Raw genomic sequence first — 22,772 nt, forward strand, 5'->3', positions numbered from 1 at the left:
TCCCGCCCTCCAGGTCCCACCTTCAACTTCCTGAACCAATCTGATCCCTTGTTCACATTCCTTCTTTCTCCTTCCTTACACTGATACTCACGGCCTTCAATATTCATGCGGGTGATCTCGACAACCTGTCCGCTGCCTCCCTTCCTCTCTAACTCCATTGTCCTTCCGCTCCACCACACTTCATCCCCTCACAACCAAGTGGGACACAGTCTCGATCACATCATCCTTAGTCACTGTACAACCTCTCACCTCCCCACCTCTGAAATTCCACTGTGCGACAACAACTTCCTCACCTGCCTTCTCTCTCACAGGCCCCTTCCCCACAAGCCTGCTCCGTTCCCCCAGAGAGACAGCCAATCTTTTGAATCCCCTCCAGTTTTCCAAAATCATCATGCTCTATTTGGGGTCCATATGAAACCTCCCAATCAATGTCTGAGTGCTTACTGTGAGTACAGCACTGTACTAAGTGCTTGGGAGAGTACGGTACCAGAGTCGGTAGAGGCGATCCCTGCCCACAAGTAGCTTGCAGTCTACAAGCGAAGACGGACATAGGGGAAATAGTAGAGTAAAAGAATATTTCAATTAAAACTGTGGGGCTGGGGTGGGTACCAGAATGCATAGTTGACACTGAGGGGAGGGAAGGAGGGAGGGAAGGGAAGATAAAGGGCTTCGTTTGGGAAGATTTCTTGGAACAGATGTGATTTCTGGAGGAGTCTGAAGGTGGAGAGAATGTGGGCCTTTGGATATGAAGTGGAAGGGAGAGACAGGCCCGAGGGAGAACGTGGGTGAGGGGTCGAAAGTGAGACAGAAGAGACCAAGGTACGGAGAGTAGGTTGATGTCATCAGACGACAGGAGTGTGGGGGCTGGGTTGCGGTAGGAAATCAGCGAGGTTAGGTAGCAGGGAGAGGGCTGAAGAGAGCCTTAAAGCCGACAGTAAGGTGCTTCTGTTTGATGCAGAGGTGGATGGGTAACCAACCGCTGGAGCTTTTTGAAGAGTGGGAGATGTGGACTGGACAGTTTTTCAGAAAAGTGAACCTGGAAGCAGAGTGCAGTATGGACTAGAAAGGGGAGCGACAGGAGGCGGGGAGATCAGCAAGGAGGGTAACACAGTAGTCGAGGAGGGCAACGATGAGTGCTTGGATCAGTGTGGTAGCAGTTTGGATGGAGAGGGGAAGGTGGATTCTAAAGATATGGAGGGTAGAACTGACAGGATTTCGTAACAGATTGAATGTGTGGGTTGAATGAACGTCAGCTTTAAGACACTTAATCAACTCTCCCCCTCCTATCTGACGTTTCTGATCTCCTACTACAACCCAGCCCACACACTTCACTCCCCTAAAGTCAGCCTACTAACTGTGCCTTGAGCTTGTCTATCTCACCTCCGACCCCTCACCCGCGTCTGCTTCTGGCCTGGAACTCCCCCCTCTCCATTATTTCCTACAGACCACCACTTTTTCCATCTTCCAAGTCTCCCCTAAAATTACCTCTCTTCCACGAGGCCTTCCCTAACCAAGCTCCCATTTCATCTATTCCCTCTCCCTTCTGGGTCGCCTATGACTTGGATCTATATCCTTTAAGCATGTGATATTCACCTCCACCTTCAGCCCCACAGCACTTTATGCAGATTTCCTTATTCCCTGCCATTTTCCCCATCTGTATCTGTCTCCCCTGAAATCTGTAAGCTCCTTGGGGGAAGGAATCGTGCCTACCAACTCTACTGTACTGTACTCTCCCAAGTGCTGAGCAGTGTTCTGTATGGAGTAAGTGCTCAGTAAATACCACTCATGGATTGACCGATGGATCTGCAGGACTAGCCCCTTTGCTGCCTCTGCTCTGGACCTTTCAGGTTCAGGGGTGCCTTTCCAAGATGTCATTTTCTGCACCTGGCACATTATGCTCAGCCTATGCTGCCTCAGTCTCCCCAGGTAGCATAACAACCCCCTGACCTGATCACACTGCTCTGCACTTTGAGACAGAGTTTGATTAGCAGAGAAGCAGTGTGGCTCAGTGGAAAGAGCACGGGCTTTGGAGTCAGGGCTCATGAGTTCGAATCCCAGCTCTGCCACTTGTCGGCTGTGTGACTGTGGGCAAGTCACTTAACTTCTCTGTGCCTCAGTTCCCTCATCTGTAAAATGGGAATTAAGACTGGGAGCCCCACGTGGGACAACCTGATTCCCCTATGTCTACCCCAGCGCTTAGAACAGTGCTCAGCACATAGTAAGCGCTTAACAAATACCAACATTATTATTATTATGGAGGCCAGAGAAAAAGCCTCTTGGTAGAAATGGCTATTATGAAACCTATCTTAATTACTGAAGGTCAGACAAGCTGTCTTGGAACCTGGCCTGCTAATTCCATTGGGCAGAAGACTTCCTGGGCCAATCGCAAAGCACCAAACCATGCCCCCGTCTTGCGAGGGGATCGTCAAGTTCTGGCTTGGGGGGTGGCTCAAAGATCTTTAGATGCCGTATTCTCAAAATCTTTTTGGAAACAGTGTCTCGGGATTTTTGAACAGGAAATCTCTCTGAAACTATATTTTCAGTATTCAATAGCTCAGTGACTGATGTCGTTTTCCACAATTTAAAATGGAGTTTGAGGAAGGATAACTACGGGCTATTGTCAGCTGTGAGAAGTTTCAATTAAAACTGGGAAACTTTATAAATGCTTTAATGGATTTGTTTATAGATGCAATCTAAGCTTATTCCGAAACTGATGACGAGATTTGTTTTTAGGCTTTACTTGAAGAAACATTCTGCCACTGGACTTAACACTCACTGTGGTAGCACTGATGACAATCATTTTAATTCTCCGCCACTTGTCTGCCTTGTGACCTTGGCCACGTCTCTTCACTTCTCTGTGCCTCAGTTCCCTCATCTGTAAAATGGGGATTAAGATTGTGAGCCCAATGTGGGACATGGACAGTGTCCAACCTGGTTGGCTTGTATCTACCGCAGCAGCTTAGAACAGTGCTTGGCACATACTAAGCGCTTAACAAATACCATCACCATCAACAGTGCCTGGCATAGAGTAATCACTTAACAGATACGATATTTTAGCAAGTGTCTTTAAAAAAAAAACAATCAAGTCAGCATGGAGGGGTGGGGAAACCCTTCAGGGGTGGCAAGGCCAACTTGGGGGGGGGGGGAAACACACGCACAATCCCTCAGGGGTGGCAAGGCCAACCGGCAGAGACAGGGTTCCTCTGTCACTCTGCCAGCCCGCCGGCAGACCTTCATCTGGTCACCACCCACCGCCACATCCCTTCACACAAATTGGGAACACACGTGCATGTGGGGGGACCATGGGGAAGGGGGGAGGAACACTCCTAAAAACAGCCCCATGTTACAAAGGACCCCTGTGGTGGTGGTTTGTGGGTCTCGAGGGGTGGGGTGTCCGCCCCAAACAACTATCGCTGGGCAGACCCACACTGGCAGGAGAGTATCCCCAAGGTGTACTGGGTACTTCCCGCCAAGAGATGTGAAATCACTGAATACAGGGCTGGGCCCAAGGGCTGCTGAGCACCCCGGGAAGGGCAGCTGAGCCTCGGGGAGTAAGCAAGGGGGAGACGGGGAGGAAGCGACATTTAGACAAGTACAGGGCCTACCACTCGATCACCCTCCTAGAGCAGCATTCCCCTTTCTCCGCCAGACTCCAGAAGTAGAGGGGTGAGGTGCCCTTCGCCCCCATCAGTGTGGCCCCAAAACTTTTATCGCGGCTGACAGGATGCCAAAGATTTGATATCTGAGTTTCAGCTTGGTTCTTTCCCCCGGTCCCTCTCCAAGGAGAGGTGTGACAGGGCAGACAGGGGCAGCGTCACAAGAGAGGAGGAGCACAGTCCACCCCTCCATCGGCCCACTTCACTGCTAAGGCTTCATAGAAACCAAGTTGTCAACTCAAAACCTCACCATCGACCCGCTTCCCATCTTTCGCTCTGGTCCCAAATTCCACATTGTACCGAAACAGGCGTTCACCCTTCAGAACCATGACTATCACTGAAAGCTCATGGTCGGTTCTAACGATCCAAGCTGGCTGCCTCGAACTACCCAGCAAGCTCTATGGAAAGGAGTTTAAATTACCAACGCACTGAGGTGCTTGAAAGGCAAGGCACTTCATTTTCTCCCATACACTCAATACACTTTGTGAGGGGGTTAGACAGTCGGAGAAGACGGAAGACAATGTATCACTCCTACTCCTCTCTTCGGAGGCCATTTTGAGAAAATCAATCTGTAAGGATTACATATCAAATGATGCTGGCAACGCCAGTTTTAGATACATCATTTCTAAGGTGGAAAATGCACAAAAAATTTAAACACAGATTGACCTCCCCTTCAGTGTTTGTTTTTTCTTTAATGTGTTCCCCAAAAGTATTTAAAGTCATAAGTGATTTGCACATTCTTAAGTAACTCAATATTTTCTGTAAGAAAGATTCACACTTTTTGAGCACAACTGTGCTGTCCACAGATCACCATGCTCATGGGATGAAGACTTGGATTGAGGCCTTCCACTCCATCCTATGGTCCTGTCAACTCAGGCTGAAGTCAGGGGGTCAACAAGCCTGCCTGCCCATGGCCCTGATGGCTGAAGGCCCTCCCCCAGCATCCTTCTCCCAGGAAATCTCCCCGAGCTCAGCTGTGACTGAAGAGCCGCTCAAGTGACCGCTGGCAAGGATTCCTTTCAAATGGGCCCAACCCAGAGCAAGAGGGTGGGCGGCGCTGGCTCGGCCTTGAGCCGAGAGTGGTGGCCGGCTGTCTTCCTCAGCCCCCGTTCTACACTCCTCTCGGGAATGACAGAGGGTGCAGAAGCAGCATGGCTTAATGGAAAGAGCATGGGCATGGGAGTCAGAGGTCATGGATTCTAATCCTGGCTCCACCACTTGTCAGCTGACTTTGGGCAAGCCACTTAATTTCTCTGTGCCTCAGTTGCCTCATCTGTAAAATGGGGATTAAGACTGTAAGCCCCTCGTGGGACAAACTAATTACCTTGTATCTACCCCACAGTGCTTGGCACATAGTAAGCGCTTAACAAATAGCATCATTCCTATTCTATTATTACCACTCAGAAGCCTGGGCTCCACCTCTCTCAGAGCTCTGAACTTGGCCACTTTGTTGTAAAACTATAAGCAAGTGCCCTCCTGCCTCCTCCATCCCTCTTCCCAGGGGAATATGGGACCTACTTCCTGGAGTTTCCTAGGTCACTGATGAGTTACAGCAAGGCAGCCTGAATGGGCAAACAAGCGTGTGACTGGGTGCTACAGACTAGCATGGGGCCAGGACCAGCCGGGCGGGAGGGGGACATCAGACTGGGCCTTCGAAAAAGTTTGTGGGGAGGGCCTCAGGTGAGCAAGAACTGAAGGAAATGTACCCTGCAACGGCATCTCCTTTTAAGTCCCTGATTTCCTCCTTCCCTTCCTGACCTTCCCACTCCCAGCCACTGCCACCCTTCCCACACTGCTGTCCACGGGTGACGTGGGAGAAGACAGAAACCGATCGCCCTGGGTCAAACGGAGCGAGGGCCAAGGATCCAACTCCCATCTTCCAACTTCCCCGCGAACTCTGTTCCGTTAAAGCCACACGGCTCCATCTGAATTTCACGATGGAAAACTACTTTAAGGGCCCCACAGAATCAATCAAATCAACTTCAATTACAGCCTTGCAATTAAGTACAAGGGAACAACAGTGTGAGCTTTCCGGAGTGGGCAGAGAATGTGTCTATTACTATACTGTACTCTCCCAAGCTTGTAGTAAAATGCTCTGAGCAAACAGGATGCGCTCAATAAATATGACTGACTGAATGAATGACTGAATAATGACTGACCGACTGATTAAGGCAAAGAGGAAACACCTCAGAGAATGACTGGAGAATAATAATAATGGTATTTGTGAAGCGCTATGTGCCAAGCAATGTTCTAAGCACTGGGGGAGATATAAGGTTATCAGGTTGTCCCAGGTGGGAGAAGGAAAACCAATCGTCAGCTCAGCACTGAGGGTCCCCGGTCGGGTCTTTCTGAGGCTCAAAAGGATGGAGAGAGTCGGATCTCAATGGTGCAGACCTCTGCCCCGTTCATAAACGGATGCTAACCTCCAGCCCCACCACTTCTGTGCACAAAACGAGGGTGGAGATGGGAAGGCCCCAAGAGGGAAGAGTAAGCTCAGATCCTTGGGGGGCCAGGAACCAGTGTCCAACTTCCCAGGGGTTGAGTACAGTGCCCAGTCTCAAGGGGGCGTTCCATGAATAATATGACTCCCAAGGGAATGATGGGACAACCTCCATATTAAACAAGAAAGAGAAAACACTAGGTAACTCCAATCTAGAAAGATGCAAGGCTCGGGAGGACGTGACTCAAGCTGATGGAACGCCGGAGGGCTCGGAAGATGGCTGATGGCTTTCACCAAGTCCCAGAACCACAGGGAGAAATCACCCACGGAAGGCTGAAGGCTCACCACCAGCTGAGGGAGCACACTTCACCCAAGGCCTGCCAAGGACAACCAACTGGCCCCTGCTCTAGGAAAAGCTGCGGGCTGGATATCTCGGTGGGACCTGGGGGGCTTGGCTAACTGCCTGGGTGACCGGTGAGTGGTCAGTGGGGGGTGGGGGAAACGGAGGGAGAGGGTCAGTCAAGGATTGGTAGGCACGGACTGGAAAAGACAGTACGCATGGCCCCAAACATGAGGCTAGATGACCGGCAGGACTGCCCAGGGGTCTGCTCTGATGGTTAGGAGGAGGACACCTTGAGAGGAGACACCTTACTTTCCTAGTTCAAAATAAAAACCAATCTGAGCACTCTGGCTGCAGGGAGAACACTGTTCATTTCAATACCACCAGGCAGGCAAAAGGCGATTTTTCCAAGAAAGGACTTTCCATTTGCAGAAAAACTTCTTCCAGCCTTGCTATGACACAACTTGAGTTTTGTGACTCGTGAATGGTGTTGCCACTTTACTGGTTTAAGGGAAACCAAGAAGAGAACCAGAAAATTCAAAGTCTTCTACTGTTAGTAAGGGTACCTGGGGAAAACTGTGGCTAGGAACACCTACCTCATGGAGCCGATCCATTATTTCTTCTAGAGATCTTGTAAGGTCATTGTCCCGCTCATTATCATCAATAGGACTACCATGCTAGGACGGTGAACTGAGCGCTCAGCCGGGAGAATACCGAGAAAGAAGGCCACATGGTCTCAGCCACGAGGAGCTCGCAGTCTAGCAGGGATCCTGCACTCTAACTGACAAAAAGGAGGAAGAAGGGCTCGAACAGAATACCGTATGGAAGTGGCTGGGTATAAAGGTGCCCCTCGAAAGGCTTGGAGGGGGAAACAGGGGTGTGGGGGGGAGGGGGGGGGGCGCAGTGAGGGGTTGTGACGTGCGAAGAAAAATACATCAAGGAAAGCCTCCTGGAGGAGGTGGGATTTCAGAAGGGTCTTGAAGATGGGGAGAGCTAATCATTTACATGTGCTCTATGAACAAACACCGTCTCAAAATACATGAAGGAATTGTTCTTCATTTGTCCTGCAGCACCTACTGCAGTCGTAAGACTTCCATTCTAATCTTTGGACCAATGATTTCAGATTTTGGCTTCCTGGCCCAAGGACTGACCTCTGTTTACTTCCTTTTCAGCTGAGAATTTTTGGTGCAAAGTGAAAGGCTCCAACAGCATAAAACACTTCACACTTCCTCTCCCCCTCCTCTCCCGCCCAGGAAAGTGATTACCGAGGCTCTCTGCTGCCTTCGGAGTCGACAGAATGCAGAAAATCCAGGATCACTGGAATTCTATCATTAGACCCAATATTTACAAAAGAGCTGACTCTGGATCGGTTTAAAAAGCGAGACCCGCAAGCTATGCAACTCTAAGAAGAAAGTGAATATGTGGTCACTGTGCATGTTATCGCTTTTATTAATGATGAGCAATTTGCTGTGGCTATTTTGGGGGTGGCCCTATCCAAGAGGACGGGAATGATTTTCTAGCTCATTCGGGTGTAAAAAGATTGATTTCTAGAGCTCTGCTCTCGGGCTCATCATCTTCACCTACGACCTGAGAGCCAAAAGTGATACAAGAAAGGGAGAGGCATGATCACTAATCAATTGACAACTGAACACCTGCTGTGCGCAATTCATTAAACCAAGCACTTGGGAAGGGAGAGTAAAATAGACTCAGGGGACATGAACCCTGCCCTCAAGGAGCTTATAGTCCAGGAGGAAGAGACAGAAACTAACATCCATTTCAGAGAGGAGGAAGCCATACTGAATAAAGATCTGTATTTCAGTGCTTTGGGAAGGGGTGTGGGACTTAGAGAGTGGACAAGTGCTTGACTAACATAAAAGTACAGTGCTGTTCTCACAGCTGTGTGGGTGTGTGAGAGCCGTGTGGATGCACGTGTGGAGTGGAGGGGCGCTTAGCATGAGGAGAGAAATCTGGAAGGCCTCCTGGAGGAGATGTGGTCTCAGATAGGCTTTGAAGATGGGGAGAGGGATGGTTTGCCTGCTGGATGGCAGAAGGCAGGACGTGACAGGAGAGATGAGACGGGGTCCAGCTGCTTGGCTTGAGAGAAGTGAAGCTTGCGAGCTGGGGCATCGTGTGGCAGGAGAAGCAAATGAATAAGAATGAGGGAGAGAGCTGACTGAGGGCCTTAAAGCTGATGATCGAGAGCTTCTGCTCTTTGCACAGAGGAATGAAGTGTTGTGTCGGGTCCAACTTTTGGAAACCAAGGCCCATGGCCATAGTAGCAAAACTGAGGGCGCATGGGGGCAACTGGGACAGTCCAACAGAAGCCCAACACACGTTTCTGCCTGCAAGGATCAAATCAGTCAATCAATGGTATTTATTGAGTGTTCACTGTGTGCTGACCACTGTATTAATCACTTGGGGGAGAGTAGATGATAAGAGTTGGTAGATACATTCCCTGGCCTCAGGAAACTTAGGCTCCTGAGAGGGAGCCAGGTGTTAATATACATTACAGATATGCACGTAAGTGCTGTGGGGCTGAGGGTGGGGAGAACAAGCAGCGTGACCAAGTGGAGAGACCATGGGCCTGGGAGTCAGGGTACCTGGGTTCTAATCCCGGCCCCACCACCTGTGTGACCTTGGCAAGTTACTTCTCTTCTCTCTGCCTCAGTTACCTCATCTCTAAAATGGGCATTAAGACTGTGAGGCCCATGTGGAACAGGGACGGTGTTCAACCTGATTTGCTTGAATCCACCTCAGTTCTCTGGACAGTATCTGGCACATAGTGCTTAACAAATACCACAGAAGGTACAAACAAGTGCAAGGAGTGCCCACTCTAGTGGTGTCACCCTCCCCACCACAAATGCCTCCTCCGTTCCCAACCGTCCCCTCCTGCTGCATTCCCTGCCAAAATGGTGGTGGGGGTGGGGCAGGAGGGGCGTTGGTCACCACCTTCCAATATTCCTGCAGAGGAGGTTCACGGCTACACGCCCGATGGAGGGCAGAACACACAGAGAGACAAAAAAAAACCCAGGATGTCACCGAACAGCCTGATTTGAACCTATTGCTGAAATCTTCTCATCTACCCAATCCTGGACCAGAGTTGCTACTAAAGCAGCTAATGGCGGCTGTGTCCCGGCCTATCAGCTCTGGCATCTGATATCGGTGATCAGGAAATACATGAATACACGATGTAAGGTGTATTCCCCTCTAGATGTGGTTTCGTGGTGGAAACCATTTGAAGCTTTGAGGGAAACTTTAAGACTCCAATGCCATTAGAAGGGCAGGGGTATGAGGGGCCACCCATGCCTCAAGGAGGGCACCGAGGCTTCGCTTCCCCAGTTCTGGAGTCTTGATGGCTCAAATGTCCAAGGCATCTGACATCGTAGAGGCAGCGTGGCTCAGTGGCAAGAGTACGGGCTTAGGAGTCAAAGGTTGTGGGTTCTAATCCTGGCTCTGCCACCTCTCAGCTGTGTGACTTTGGGCAAGTCACTTAACTTCTCGGTGCCTCAGTTACCTCATCTGTATAATGGGGTTTAAGACTGTGAGCCTCACGTGGGACAACCTGATTACCTTGTATCTACCCCAGTGCTTAGAACAGTGCTCAGCACATAGTAAGTGCTTAACAAATACCAACGTCATTATTATTATTATTATTATTAACTGCTCCAGGAAGCTTTTCCCAAAGGAGGAGGAGAGAGATGATAATGAAAACTGAAGCAACTATAACTTTGAACATGAAATCCAACAGGGTGAAGTGTATGAAGTTAAATAAGATTCACCATAAAAGTAGTTCATTTCATTCACAAGTGTTCACTTTCAGAAACACTCCACTACCAAAAGGCTGATTAAGCACATCTTATTTTAATTTGGTCTGCACTTAAAGTCACACAGGAATTAGTTGGTAATAGTGACAAAATGAGGGGAGGGAAGAGGGGAGGAGGGAAGGAGGCAAGCAGGCAGGCTAACTGCTGTTTGGGTCTGGAAAGAGATCTGCCGGTGGTCAGGGGACAGAGGACAAGGTACCAACTGTTGCCTAAAAGTGAAGATTTGGAATCTCTGTAGATTATAATTTTTTATCCTGTTTCATCCCCCCCATTAAAGGCGAATTGTTAAACATCTGTCAATGGTCATTTGCTCTAGGCTACTTCATCCACTACTCACACACAAAAAAGTAATAATAATAATGTTGGTATTTGTTAAGCGCCTACTATGTGCAGAGCACTGTTCTAAGCGCTGGGGTAAACACAGGGGAATCAGGTTGTCCCACGTGGGGCTCACAGTCTTAATCCCCATTTTACAGATGAGGGAACTGAGGCCCAGAGAAGTTAAGTGACTTGCCCACAGTCACACAGCTGACAAGTGGCAGAGCTGGGATTCGAACTCATGAGCCCTGACTCCAAAGCCCGTGCTCTTTCCACTGCGCCACGCTGCTTCTCATTATTATTATTATTATTATTATTATAAGTAGGAATGAAAGTAGATTAAACTTTTTTTCCAGTGGATCAAATGGTATGCATTGAGCACTTACTGTGCGAAGAACACTGTGCTAAGCACTTGGGAAAGTACAACAGAGTTGGAAGACACAATGCCTGCCAACGAGGAGTTTACAGTCTAGATGGAGAGACTGATATTAAAATTAATACGGGGGAAATTGAAGAGAATGAGGACACATAAACAAATGCTGAGGGGCTGAGGTGTCAGAGTGCTTAACACCTACACACCCAAGTGCATAGACGATGGGGGTGGGGGTGGGGGGCAGGGAAGAAAAACGAGGGCTTAGTTGGGGAAGGCCTCTTAGATTAGAAGTGATTTTAATAGGGCTCTGAAAGTGGGGACTGTTGGTCCGTCGGATATGGGGAGAGAGAGGAGAGAACAGCAGAGTTGGTGGACATTATCCCAGGCCCTCAAAGGAACGGCCAATTTAGTGGATTTTAAACCTAATGCTCGATTTCCATTACATCGGCTGTCTCATTTCCCTTTCCACAATTTCCAATGGAAAGTTTTAGCAAGCAAGTCCATCTGCTAGCCATCCTTCAACTCTTCCCCTGAAACACTAAGGAACATGCCATTCTTCTTCACCTACTGCCTCAAAAATACTCAGCCTATTTCCTTAATCAACCCCCTAGACTGTAAGGTCACTGGGCAGGGAATATATGTCTACCGACTCTGTACTTTATTACAGGTACTTAGTACAGTGGTCTGCACATAGCAAACGTTACAATAAATACAAAAACCCCCAACTGCATTTATTGAAAGTTTCCTGTATGCAGAGCACTGTACCAAAGGTTTAGGAGAGTGCAGTAGAGTTGGTAGACACAATCCCTGCCCTAAAAGAGCTTACAGTCTAGTGGGGGGGGAGACAAGACACTAAAATAAATTCCAAACTGGAGGAAGGAAAAGTAGGACTTGAGATTTAAGACTTGCTGTGTGGCTAAAATTACACTCCCAGAATCGTTAAGCTGTAGAGACTCTACTCCTTCCCCTGGCTGAAAGTGAAAAATGAGCACTGATGGATGAAGAGACCAGCCACCCCTCAAAAGTATCCCTTGACCCCAAAGAGGAGTGGCAAAGAGCAGAAGACAATAAGGACGGTGGGGAGCGATGGGAACCACCCGGCCTCGGCAGTGCTGTCCCCGCCCAGAGGAAGTGTGTCCCAAAGCAGCAGTCGCCAGAAGGAAGGGAGGTGAAGTGGTCTTCTCTCAAGTTTCGGCTCCCCTCTTCTAGGCTTTGCCAGAACTGGGGGGTAAAAAGCCATCGCGTCGGGTGGGGACACTAGCCGGGATCTAGTCCGGAGAACTCGGGATGGGCAGATGGGGTCTGCTCTCCTCCCACTGGAACTTTCAGCGGGTGCAGGGATGGCTGGCCAGCCTCCTCTTGAAGAGGAAGCCCAGAGACCAACAACCAGCCAGACCTCCCCCGCTGCAATCATCAAAGCCGGGCTTGTTGGCGGTGACCGGGGCAGGAACCGTCACGGCAGCGGGCCTGCAGTGGGAAGTGGGCTGGCTCCTCAGGGGAGGCACCTCAACCGAGCAGGCCCGGCCGGGAGAGTCTCACAGACTGATGGACACGACAGGGAAAGTGTGCTCGGTGAGGGGTTGGTGCCAGGTAGGTGCAGAAAAAATGGAGGAGAGTGAGGGCTCCGAATGCCGATCACAAGGCCTCGTGTCCCCCGTCCCGTTTCCCACCTCATCACCCAGGTCAGCAACTGCCCAGATGACAAGCTGGCCAATCCACACCCCAAAATCCCACCTTGGGTAGAGTGGCCCAACAAGGCAAAGTATTAGAAGCAGTGTGGCTTAATGGAAAGAGCACAGGCTTTGGAGTCAGAGGTCATGGGTTCTAATCCCGACTCCACCACTTATCTGCTGTGTGACCTTGGGCAAGTCATTTAACTTCTCTGTGCCTTAGTTACCTCATCTGTAAAAATGGGGATTAAAAAATGTGAGCCTCACGTGGGACAATCTGATTACCCTGTATCTATCCCAGCGCTTAGAACCGTGCTCTGCACATAGTAAGCCCTTAACAAATACCATTATTATTATTATTATTATTATTAATAAAAATAATAGAACCAGTCAGTTTGCGGGGGGGGAGCACATTCTAGGCTGCTGAGACTGCCGCCAGCTGAGGCCAGGAGGGCAGCTCTGCGCCAACCCGCCGCCCGCCCACCAGCCTCCCCGCCTCCCCACAGTTCAGCTCTTAGCCAGAAGGGAGCCCGGCCACTGGGAACGCAAACAGGAACAGGTTTGCCGCAGGACTGTCACAATGGCCATCCAAGAAGGCAGTTTATAGGGTGCAAGTGCACGTGTTTCTCTCCCTCGGTCCTCTCTTCCTCTCTCTCTCCTCCTTCCCCCTTCCACTCTGGCTCCTCCTCCCCCACAGTTCACCCAGTAAATGACTCCTGAAACCATATCTTGCACCAACTCAACTTTCTGCAGAGCAAGGCATGATGTTTCCAGGGGTCCCCAGGGCAAGTGGCAGGGGGCAGGAGGCAGGGGCAGGGGCCACCAGGGCCCAGATCAGTCCAGTCTGGGTGAGGCAGAAGATGCGAGGGACAATGAGGACAATGAGGCAGCGGGTTGGCTACCCGATCCAAGCCACTCCTATTATCATGCAAACAGTCTCAACAGGGTTGGGGGAGGAGGTTCTGAAAAGCCAAGCATCCTGAGGGGCGGGGGGGGGGGGGGGGGGGGGATGGAAAAGGGGGTGAGGGGGAGAGAGGCGAACGGTGGCCGAGCTCCAAACCTGCGAAGGGAGCAACTAACTGGGATGAAAGACGCAGTGACGAGTGAGCGTGGCCGTCTCCTGAGCCAGCCTTCTCCGAGACAAGAGGGATGAGAAATCTGTTCCCGGGACAGCGCGGCAATTAATGACAGTTCTACGCCGCCCGTCCGTGCTAGGGGACACTAGGAGACAGCGGCTTATGTGTCTGGGCAGCTTGCTGAGGGGAGGAAAACAGACGGAGGGAGGAGGCGCCTGGCGGGGTGACCCGAGGACCGGGCGGTCCCAAACAGGAAGGAGCGAGAGAGCCCCGCACTGCCCCCACCCCCGGGACCCTCCAGGCTCTCACCTGTGAGCACCGCTTTCGCCGAAGGATCCGCCAGGTCCAGGGCGGATTTCCCGTCGGTGTTCCGGATGTTTGGATCGGCGCCGTGCTGCAGCAGCACTGTGCAGGGGAAGCAGAAACAGAATCTCACCTCGGGAACACACAGAGGATTTACTGGTAGGGGTCTCCTGGGCACGGTGGAGGCGGCAACAGACATTGCACAATCTTCAGCCTCCACCCCCGCCCCAACTCCCCCCTCCTCTTTAGCTTTTTCTAAGCACTGCAGCAAAGGATCCCCTCTAGGGCAAGTCTAAGTTGGCAACTTAAGGTATAGTAAGATCACATGACTTAACATCCTAAACATGAAACTAGGAGATGTTGCAATCGGCAGCTTTGGTTTCCCCGCTCGGGGCAGCCGGGTGGGGAGCTGCGCACGCAGCGGCTCCCACTGTGAACTACGCCACCAGCCTGCTCTGCGCTCTCTTTACTGCCGCCGCCATCGCCGCTGCCGCCGCTCAACTGCCAAACCCTGCCTCTCCCCCAGATGGTTGTAACGGGTTGCGGGGCGAGCCTTGGACGGGCTCAGAGCTCTCGCGGGAAACTGCACTACCAAGTGCTGGCCGGGGGCCAGCAATCCAGCGGGCCCGGGATAAAAACAGATCACATCCACGCCGCTCTGATCCCCTGCGGTGCACGGGGCCGCCACAACGTCCCACCGCCGGATGGCCCCACGGGGTTCGGCGAGCCCAGCGGACCTAGCAAGCCCCTCACGGGTTCCGCCAGGGTGGGCTGCTCCACGGACCCCTGATCGAGGAGGCTTTCTATCTAGATTTTACCTTCCAGACAGAATTCGATAGTGTACGGGGAATTTCTCTCCCCCTCCCCCGCCCACCTCCTCCGCACTCCCCCGCTGGACCCAGTTACTGACGGCCAGAGCAGCACATTTCCACCCTGCTCCGCGATGCACAGAAGCTTTACTCAACAGGGAAACCTAGAGGGGCAAGGAATGAGTCTCCCGGGCTTCAGGATGGAGAAGGAGGGGATGGGGGAATGTATCCACATAAAACACAAAGCCTGCCTGCGGAAATGATCCCCATCACCTCGAACGAATATTTAACCAGGAACAGAGAGGGCTTAGGTGCCAGAGCGCAGGCCACATGCAGGAGCTCTTTGGGACCCCCAAGAGATGGGAGATAATGGAAGAAACTTTCCGGAATTGGGTCAGGGGTTATACCACCGATGCCTAGTGGTTTGCGGAGAGTTCTCCCCTCGAGTGATCCACTTCTACCCGATTTGTGTCTGTGGTATTGTCGTAATATCAGATGACACTCCTCGGCCTCACCCCTTGAGGTTGCAGGGGCCCCCCAGGGCTGGAGGGGGGACGCAGTTACGCCTGCCTCTCTGGACCTGCCCTTGAATTCTCCCGTCAACTGTTCTACATCCCTATGGGGGCCAGAGGAGCGGGGAAACAGGCTCTGGTGCCCAGGTCGCTCTGGATGGAGGACCGGGGTGCAGCAGCAGCAGCCACACCCTTTGGTCCTGGGAGGAAGAAAGTTGCCATCTCCACACCGGACAGCAGCAGAGCCAACATTACACTACTGGCCATACAGGTCCAACACAGAGAGACTGGGGGCCTGGGCTGAAAAGGCCGGGCAGCTGGGGCCGCTATAACAGCGCGATCCGACCTGACCAACGGGCGGCCGCAGTTTATAATCTACCCTCCGAAGCGAGCGGCAATAGAGAAATGTCTCTTGATTTTTAAGGCACAGCAAATTCTGACTCTGGCATTGGTAGGCGACTCCATTCCGCACCTGGGACAGATAGTTTGTCATGTGACCAAAGCAGAACTCTCCTCGTGCAACCCCCGCCAACCCAAAAGAACCAGTCGTAAGAGAGAACTCGGGCTCGTTCTCTGATGTTGACCACCAAACTGCCCCCGCCTCCCATTCCACCAAGACACTGCCGCAACTCTGGTAACCCCAGCTACGGCTGCAGCACGAGGGGAGACCGGGAAAGTGGGGCCCCGGGGTCATAGAGGTGCTCTGCAGGGGCCCAGAGGCCAGGCCACCGGCGGCCACGTAACTGGAGAAAGTAGCACATTTCCACAACCGCCTCCACTGCGGAGTCAATGCAGCAGTGGGGAGGGAGCTGAACCGGGCCGCCCGGTAGGCTCCACTGAAAAAGGAGAAATTCTCATTCTCAAGCTCTCGCCTGGGTTTTGGCAAAGGCCCCAAAGAAGCCTCTGCTCCAGCCCCAAGGGTGAGGGTGAGCAGGGAAGGGGCCGGCGATGGCCGGCGGAATCCGGCCCCCGCTGACCGCGGCAGCCCGAGGGGGTGAGCGGGCCGTGGTGCCCGGCCACAGGACTCGAGCCCACCTGCTGTCCGGGAGGTCGGGAACGATGACCCACAGAGGCCCAGAGGAGTTCCCCTGAAGAACGGGAGGCTGTCGCGAGGCCGTCCCCAACAACGCTCACAATGCTGGAAAACACTACCCCTAGAGCCGTAAAACCTTTTTCTAAAAAAAACTGGCAGCCGCTGGCAGGAACTTAATCCCTTGTCTTGCCCCTTTCCCCAGTCAAAGGAAGGGAAGGCAGGGAGGAAAGAGGGGGAGGGAAACGGAAGGATTTTCTGCTTCTCATCCCTCAGGGCCCCGGCTCCTTCCATCCAGCCTCCAATGGGAGTGAGCAGCAGTGGCGCTGCCCTGGGAGATCTCACAGAAGCCGGCCCGAGCCAGGCAGGGCACCGCACGGAGCTGCGGCCAGCTCAGATCCCTTGGACTTGCCCAGGGACACGTCATCTGTGACACCTTCACGCCCACCTCCTCGGGGATGCTGCGGCTCAACGGATGTGGACATCACTCCCAAACCTCCTCTAGTAGCAACCTGTTCAAGGCCCGGAGGCCTAGCAGAAAGCCCTAGCGGGGCAGGAGGGAAGAGGCCCAGGATCTAATCTCAGCTCCGCTCCTGGCCTGCTGGGAGACTCCAGGCAAATCACTTAACCTTTCCAGACCACTGTTTCCTCATCTGTAAAATGGGGATAATAAATTGCATGCCCCAGGTGTCCAATCTGCTCATTTGGCAGCTCCCCGGCACTGTGCCCACAGTAAGCACTGAATAGATACCGTAATGACTGTCATTAACTCGCAGAGCGGCACAAAGGGCCCTAACTGCTTCTCGGATGCTGGGCTATTGTTAGCAGCTGCGGCGGATCAGAACCCTAACCCATTTTCTTACCGCACCAAAACGTGAAACTCCCAGAAAAAGTGGGAGAGCAACATGTCTCCACAAGGGATCCCCTCTTCTGAACAGTCATATGGATTCTGCCACCCCCGCAGGGCGATGCAGACGTTCGACTGGACACGGAACATGTCAGCTTATCGTTGTACTCTCCCAAGCGCTGCGTTCAGTGCTCTGCACACAGTAAGCGTTCAATAAATACGACTGAGTGAATGAACAGATTCTGGAGAAGCAAGAGGTCACTATTCCAAACCTCACAACCTGGTGTTTCGGTGGCCCAGCTCGTCTGCCTCTGAACTCCAAAAGGAAGAATGGGGGGACCGTGGTCCTCGGTCTTTGATTCGAGAGGCTAATATCCTCTCTGTCCCTTGGGCAGGCAGGACGTGGTGGGACTTAACGCTCCCACCCTGCCCGGTACTCACAGAGGGAGGCAAATCAAGAGGATGGTGGGGGGAAAGGGGGCATGGAGGGGCAGGTGACCAGGAGATGGGGGGAGGTGGGAAGAGCGGGAGGGGGGCGAAGGAGATCGGGATGGTGGGGGCCGCCAACCCCTCCCACGGTGACTGCCGGATTCAAGGCCCGGGCACCCTCCCTGCTGGCCACGGCCAGAGTAACTGGACTAGTTTCACTGCGCAGCTTGAAACCGCCAGACTTGATCGTGTCGCTCAATGAATACCTTTGCTGATGATGACGACGTCACTGACGGCAATGTGAACTTCCTTCTATCTGTCTACATTTGTGCACAAAACCTCTGATTCCGACAAATTCCAACCAAAATGGAGGGTGCCACTTCAGTGGAACCCAAAGAACTATAAAAGTATTAGCAAATTGAAATGCATAAGAAACGCTTACCATATGAAAGAAAACGCCTCTCGAAACTTAAAAAATGTGCCATCAATCACCTATGCTTTTAGTGCAGCTGGCGAAGACACTTAACCTGACTCGAGGCTAAAAATGCAAAATTCTTCTTTCAAGAAGTACCGAAGGGCATAATGCCAACTTATTTCAAAAGTGCAAATATTTAGGCAGCTACAGTCGTATAAAGACAAAAATCCCTTCTCTGTGAAATAGCCTTAATGAAATATTGTGAGGTTATGATGTTTTTCAATACAGCATTTTAGGAGTTTGGAGGCTCTGTAAACCTCGCTTTTCCATCTCATTCAACAAGACCATTACCCACCCTGTTCCGAAACTTCCATGCTGGTGTCACCTTTGACTCTTCACCAATGTTCAACTCTCTCATTTGGTCTTCGGCCAATTCCTGCTAGCTCTTCCCAGGCAACATCTCCCGCTCCATCCCTTCCTCTCCACCCGAACCGACCCCACCCCAATCCAAGTTCTGGTCTTGCCTTGGCTAGACTATTGCATCAGACTCCTGTCCAGTCTCCCAGCCTCCAGCCTCTCCCTCTCCAACCTACACCACCGACTGCCACCGCACAGATTGTTTTTCCAAGGCATCACAAGGCCCACATCCCTCCTCTCCTCCAAATCCTCTGCATCAAACAAAAAATCCTCACAATTGGCTTCGAGGCCCTACACTGTCCGGTCCCAGCTCACCTACTTGCTCTCTTCACCTGCTCGCGCTTCCCCAACCCACTGTCCTCCACCAAACAAACCTTCTAGCTGAGCCCTCACTCTCAATTCCCCCATCTCCGTTCCCTGGGCCCAGAACTCCCTCCCTCCTCATGTCACACAGCACTCAGCTCTCCCCACATTCAAATCCCATCTACTCCAACAAGCCTTCCCGGATTGATATCCCAGGACCCTGAGCCATACAATACTACCAAGCACTTATGATTTTATTTGCAGCCTCCTCAGCACTCATGTGCTCAACTTAAATTTTCACCTCTCTAGTTGTAAATGTTTTTATGCCTGTTCCTCCCTTTAAAGTGTAAGCTCCTTGTGGGCACATATCACTTCTTATTTTGTAGCTATGAAAGCCTTAAGGGGTGTGTGTGTGTGTTTTGGGGGCGGGGGGGGGAGGGGCGCAGTAGTGTAATCCAGGGGTTTTCTGAAAGAGATTTTGCATTTCAGGGTAATAGGTGTGAGGCAAATGCAGGACAGGCAAAGAAACTGAAGGGCCGGGAAGCATACGCACGCACACACATACACGACTGGATACTTTATTTTGTGCTCAGACATGGAGTTTCAAGAGGGAAAGGGACTCTGTAAATGCATAATATTACTAAAATATTTGCCTAATCCTAGTGAGTCACGCATCAGATGTCACCCTAGAAAAATAAGAAATCTCCTTGAAGGGTAAGGCTTCATTCTCCAAGCTTCTGCCTAAGACATCATATGCTTTTTTATACTGTGAAAATGAGGCCCTGAAAAGGGGAGTTTGCTGGGTTGGAACAGTGCGCAAGAAAGGGGCAGAACAGCAGAAGCGTGAGCAGCATGCTTTAAATCCTGCAAACACAATTGATGATTACACTTAATGGCTTTCTATTTATGGCGGGGTAGTATGGAGGGTGAATGCAAGACTAATAATTAAGTGGCTGGTGGAAATGGAATCGCTGGAGCCGTTTTGACACAGCTCCCCTGGCAATTCAGGGCTCCGCCCTCCCCCACGCACGCAGGCTATGAGGATGGAGACACAAAGCACGCCAGGGCGGCCCTTCGGTTTCAGAGTGGCAGAGGGAGCAGAAGGGCGTAGGGGAGCAGGAGGGCACGGAAGAGGCAGGCTGTTGGTCAGTGCCAGTTATCATAATAAATGTGCTCTCTGCTAAGCGCTGTACTAAGCGCTGGGGTGGATCCAAGATAAGCAGGTTGGACACAATCCCCATCCCACACAGGGTTTCACTGTCTAAGGTGGAGAAGAATCCCCATTTTACGGATGAGGAAACTGAGGCCCAGGGATATAGAGTGATTTGGCAAAAGGTCCCCTCAGCAGGTAAGTGGCTAAACTGTGATTAGCACCCAGGTCCTCTGCCTCGTGGGCCTGTGTTCTTTCCTCTAGGCCACATGGCTTCCCTATAAGCTCTTGGCTGCTTCATTCCCATCATTAGCACTTCTCTATGCCTCAGTTCCCTCATCTGCAAAATGGGGATTACGACTGGAGCCTTCTATGTGGGACAGGGACTGTGTCCAACCTGATTCTCTTGTATCTAATCCAGAGCTTAGAACAGCGCCTGTCACATAGTAAGCACTTAACAAATACCACTTAAAGGGGGGGGGGGGGCAGAGACAGAGGGGCAAAGTCACTGCTCCCAATCAACCAACCAAAGATATTTATTGAGGACTTCTGTGTGCAGAGCAGAGCAGTAAGTGCTTGGGAGAGTACAATACGATGGCATTCGGGCAGGGATTGCCTATTTGTAGCCGAATTGTACATTCCAAGCGCTTAGTACAATGTCCTGCACACAGTAAGCTTTCAAAAAATACTACTGAATGAATAAAAAATGTTCCCTACCCACAGTGAGCTTCCAGTTTAGAGGAGGAGCTCACAGTCAGGAGGCCCCAACTCACCAAGAAAAAGAGTTATCTCAACCAAGAAGCCTTCCCTAAGTTCTCGACTTCCCATTCTATTCTCCCTCCCGTCTCCATTCCCTATGCACTCTGGTTAAGCGCTTTGATCCTCACCTCGCTTCCCCCACCCCCAGATCCACAGCACTTACGCCTATATCCTTACACTCTGCTGCTTCCTCTACCTGTCATTTATTTTAGCGTCCATCACCCGGGCTACAGTGTAAGTACCCTGTGGGCAGGGAGCGTATCTATCAACTCCATTGTGTCTACCAATTGTCTCAAATGGGGTCAACAAATACCAGTGACTGACTGACTGACTGATGAACCAGATCATCACGGAGAACCAGTCGGCCTTCCTCCTTACCCACCTGGGGCAAACGGCTGCTCACGAAGCTTGAGTCTAGGTGCCCGGATGGCGAAGTGCAGATCTGCTCTTCGCGGCCCTTGACTGTGGTCAGCCTGTCTTCTCAAAGCCTTCAATTCCTGGCTTCACAGGTAATTTATTCACAGGAAGAAGTCTGAGCCGCTCCCCACACTCTCCATAATTCTTATTCTAATCCAATAGCAGGGTGGAAAACTGCTTCTGAGGCAAGGGCACCTATGTCTGAATTGATCACGATCCTTATCTGGTGACCTCCACTCCTTTAGAAAAGAATCCCGGAAGTTTTAAACGATGGCTATTTATCGATCTCATCGTCCACGGCACCGCCAGTACTCTATTTTAGCCACGACGAAACCGCAGAACGAATGCTGCGCCACCGCAGAGCACGTCGTCACCAGCCCACAGTGTCTCCACTGATGCCACGCTCTCACCAAGCCTGCCTGCTCTCCTCATGAAAGAACCGAGTGTCCTGGAAAAGCAGCCTCTACGAGACTCTTTCTCCAAGCAGGAGGGTGGCGTGGTCTTGGGCAGGACCACCACGACACTTTCAAAGGTGCTGGGCCAGGTGGAGGGCCCCTCGAGTCCGAGTCAAAATGGTGCTTTCACAGTGACTGCAGTAGGAGAGGGGAAAAGCTCCCTAGTGTACCAGAATAGGCATACATGAGTTTTAAAGTCTGGCATTTCTCTGTCTGACATTCTGGCTCCCCAACCCCCCATCAATGATTCCTTCCTTTCCCACTCTCCAAAGGCAGATCTGCGAAGCAGCGTGGCTCAGAGGAGAGAGCCCGGCTGGGGAGTCACAAGTCATGGGTTCAAATCCCGGCTACACCGCTTGTCAGTTGTGTGACTTTGGGCAAGTCACTTAACTTCTCTGTGCCTCAGTTACCTCAACTGTTAAAAAAAATGGGGATGAAGACTGTGAGCCTCACGTGGGACAACCCGATTACCCCGTATCTATCCCAGTGCTTAGAACAGAGCTCGGCACATAGTAAGCGCTTAACAAATCCCAACATAATCATCATCTAAGACCAGAGGTCAGCTTGGGGCAGCTCCGTTTTTGCAGAGCGCCTCTTCCTCTCCTCCTCACACAGATGGGGGTCGCAGCCCTAATCTCCCGCCCCAGTCTCCAATTCTGAGATTCACCACTAGGGGGCACCAGCCGGGTACTGGAAGCACCCCCACCCCCGGCCTCCAATTCCATATCTCACCACCAGGTGCCGCCATCAAGGTGCTAAGAAATGATAATAATAATAATAATAATAATAATAATGTTGGCATTTGTTAAGCGCTTACTATGTGCAGAGCACTGTTCAAAGCGCTGGGGGAGATACATGGCAACTAAGCGCTGGGAGAGATACATAGCAATCAGGTTGTCCCACGTGAGGCTCACAGTCTTAATCCCCATTTTCCAGATGAGGTAACTGAGGCACAGAGAAGTTAAGTGACTTGCCCACAGTCACACAGCTGACAAGTGGCTGAGCCGGGATTCGAACCCATGACCTCTGACTCCCAAGCCCAGGCTCTTTCCACTGAGCCACGCTGCTTCTCTAAGAGGCCCATGAGGCAACTGGAGAGCAAGTGTCAGGTTTGGTTCAGAGCCAAGAGGCCTCCTCACCCTCCCAGAGGTGAAGGCGGTGGTAACCCCAAGAAGGTTGGGTTCTTCCTCCCACCCCCAGCACAGGGAAAGCAGTACAAGCCTGTGAGA

At 51.6% G+C, this 22,772-nt stretch overlaps 1 protein-coding gene across 1 annotated transcript in view; it reads right to left on the bottom strand.

Annotated features, from left to right (window-relative positions):
- Positions 1 to 22,772, bottom strand: part of TNKS (tankyrase) — a 119,000-nt gene that overhangs the window by 76,511 nt on the left and 19,717 nt on the right. The window contains exon 3 of the mRNA XM_001508837.6: positions 14,007 to 14,102. Within this exon, the coding sequence (XP_001508887.3) occupies positions 14,007 to 14,102 (96 nt within the window). The remainder of the gene's footprint in view (positions 1 to 14,006; positions 14,103 to 22,772) is intronic.

The sequence above is a fragment of the Ornithorhynchus anatinus genome, chromosome 10 (assembly GCF_004115215.2).
Source record: "Ornithorhynchus anatinus isolate Pmale09 chromosome 10, mOrnAna1.pri.v4, whole genome shotgun sequence".
Taxonomy (NCBI): Eukaryota; Metazoa; Chordata; class Mammalia; order Monotremata; family Ornithorhynchidae; genus Ornithorhynchus; species Ornithorhynchus anatinus.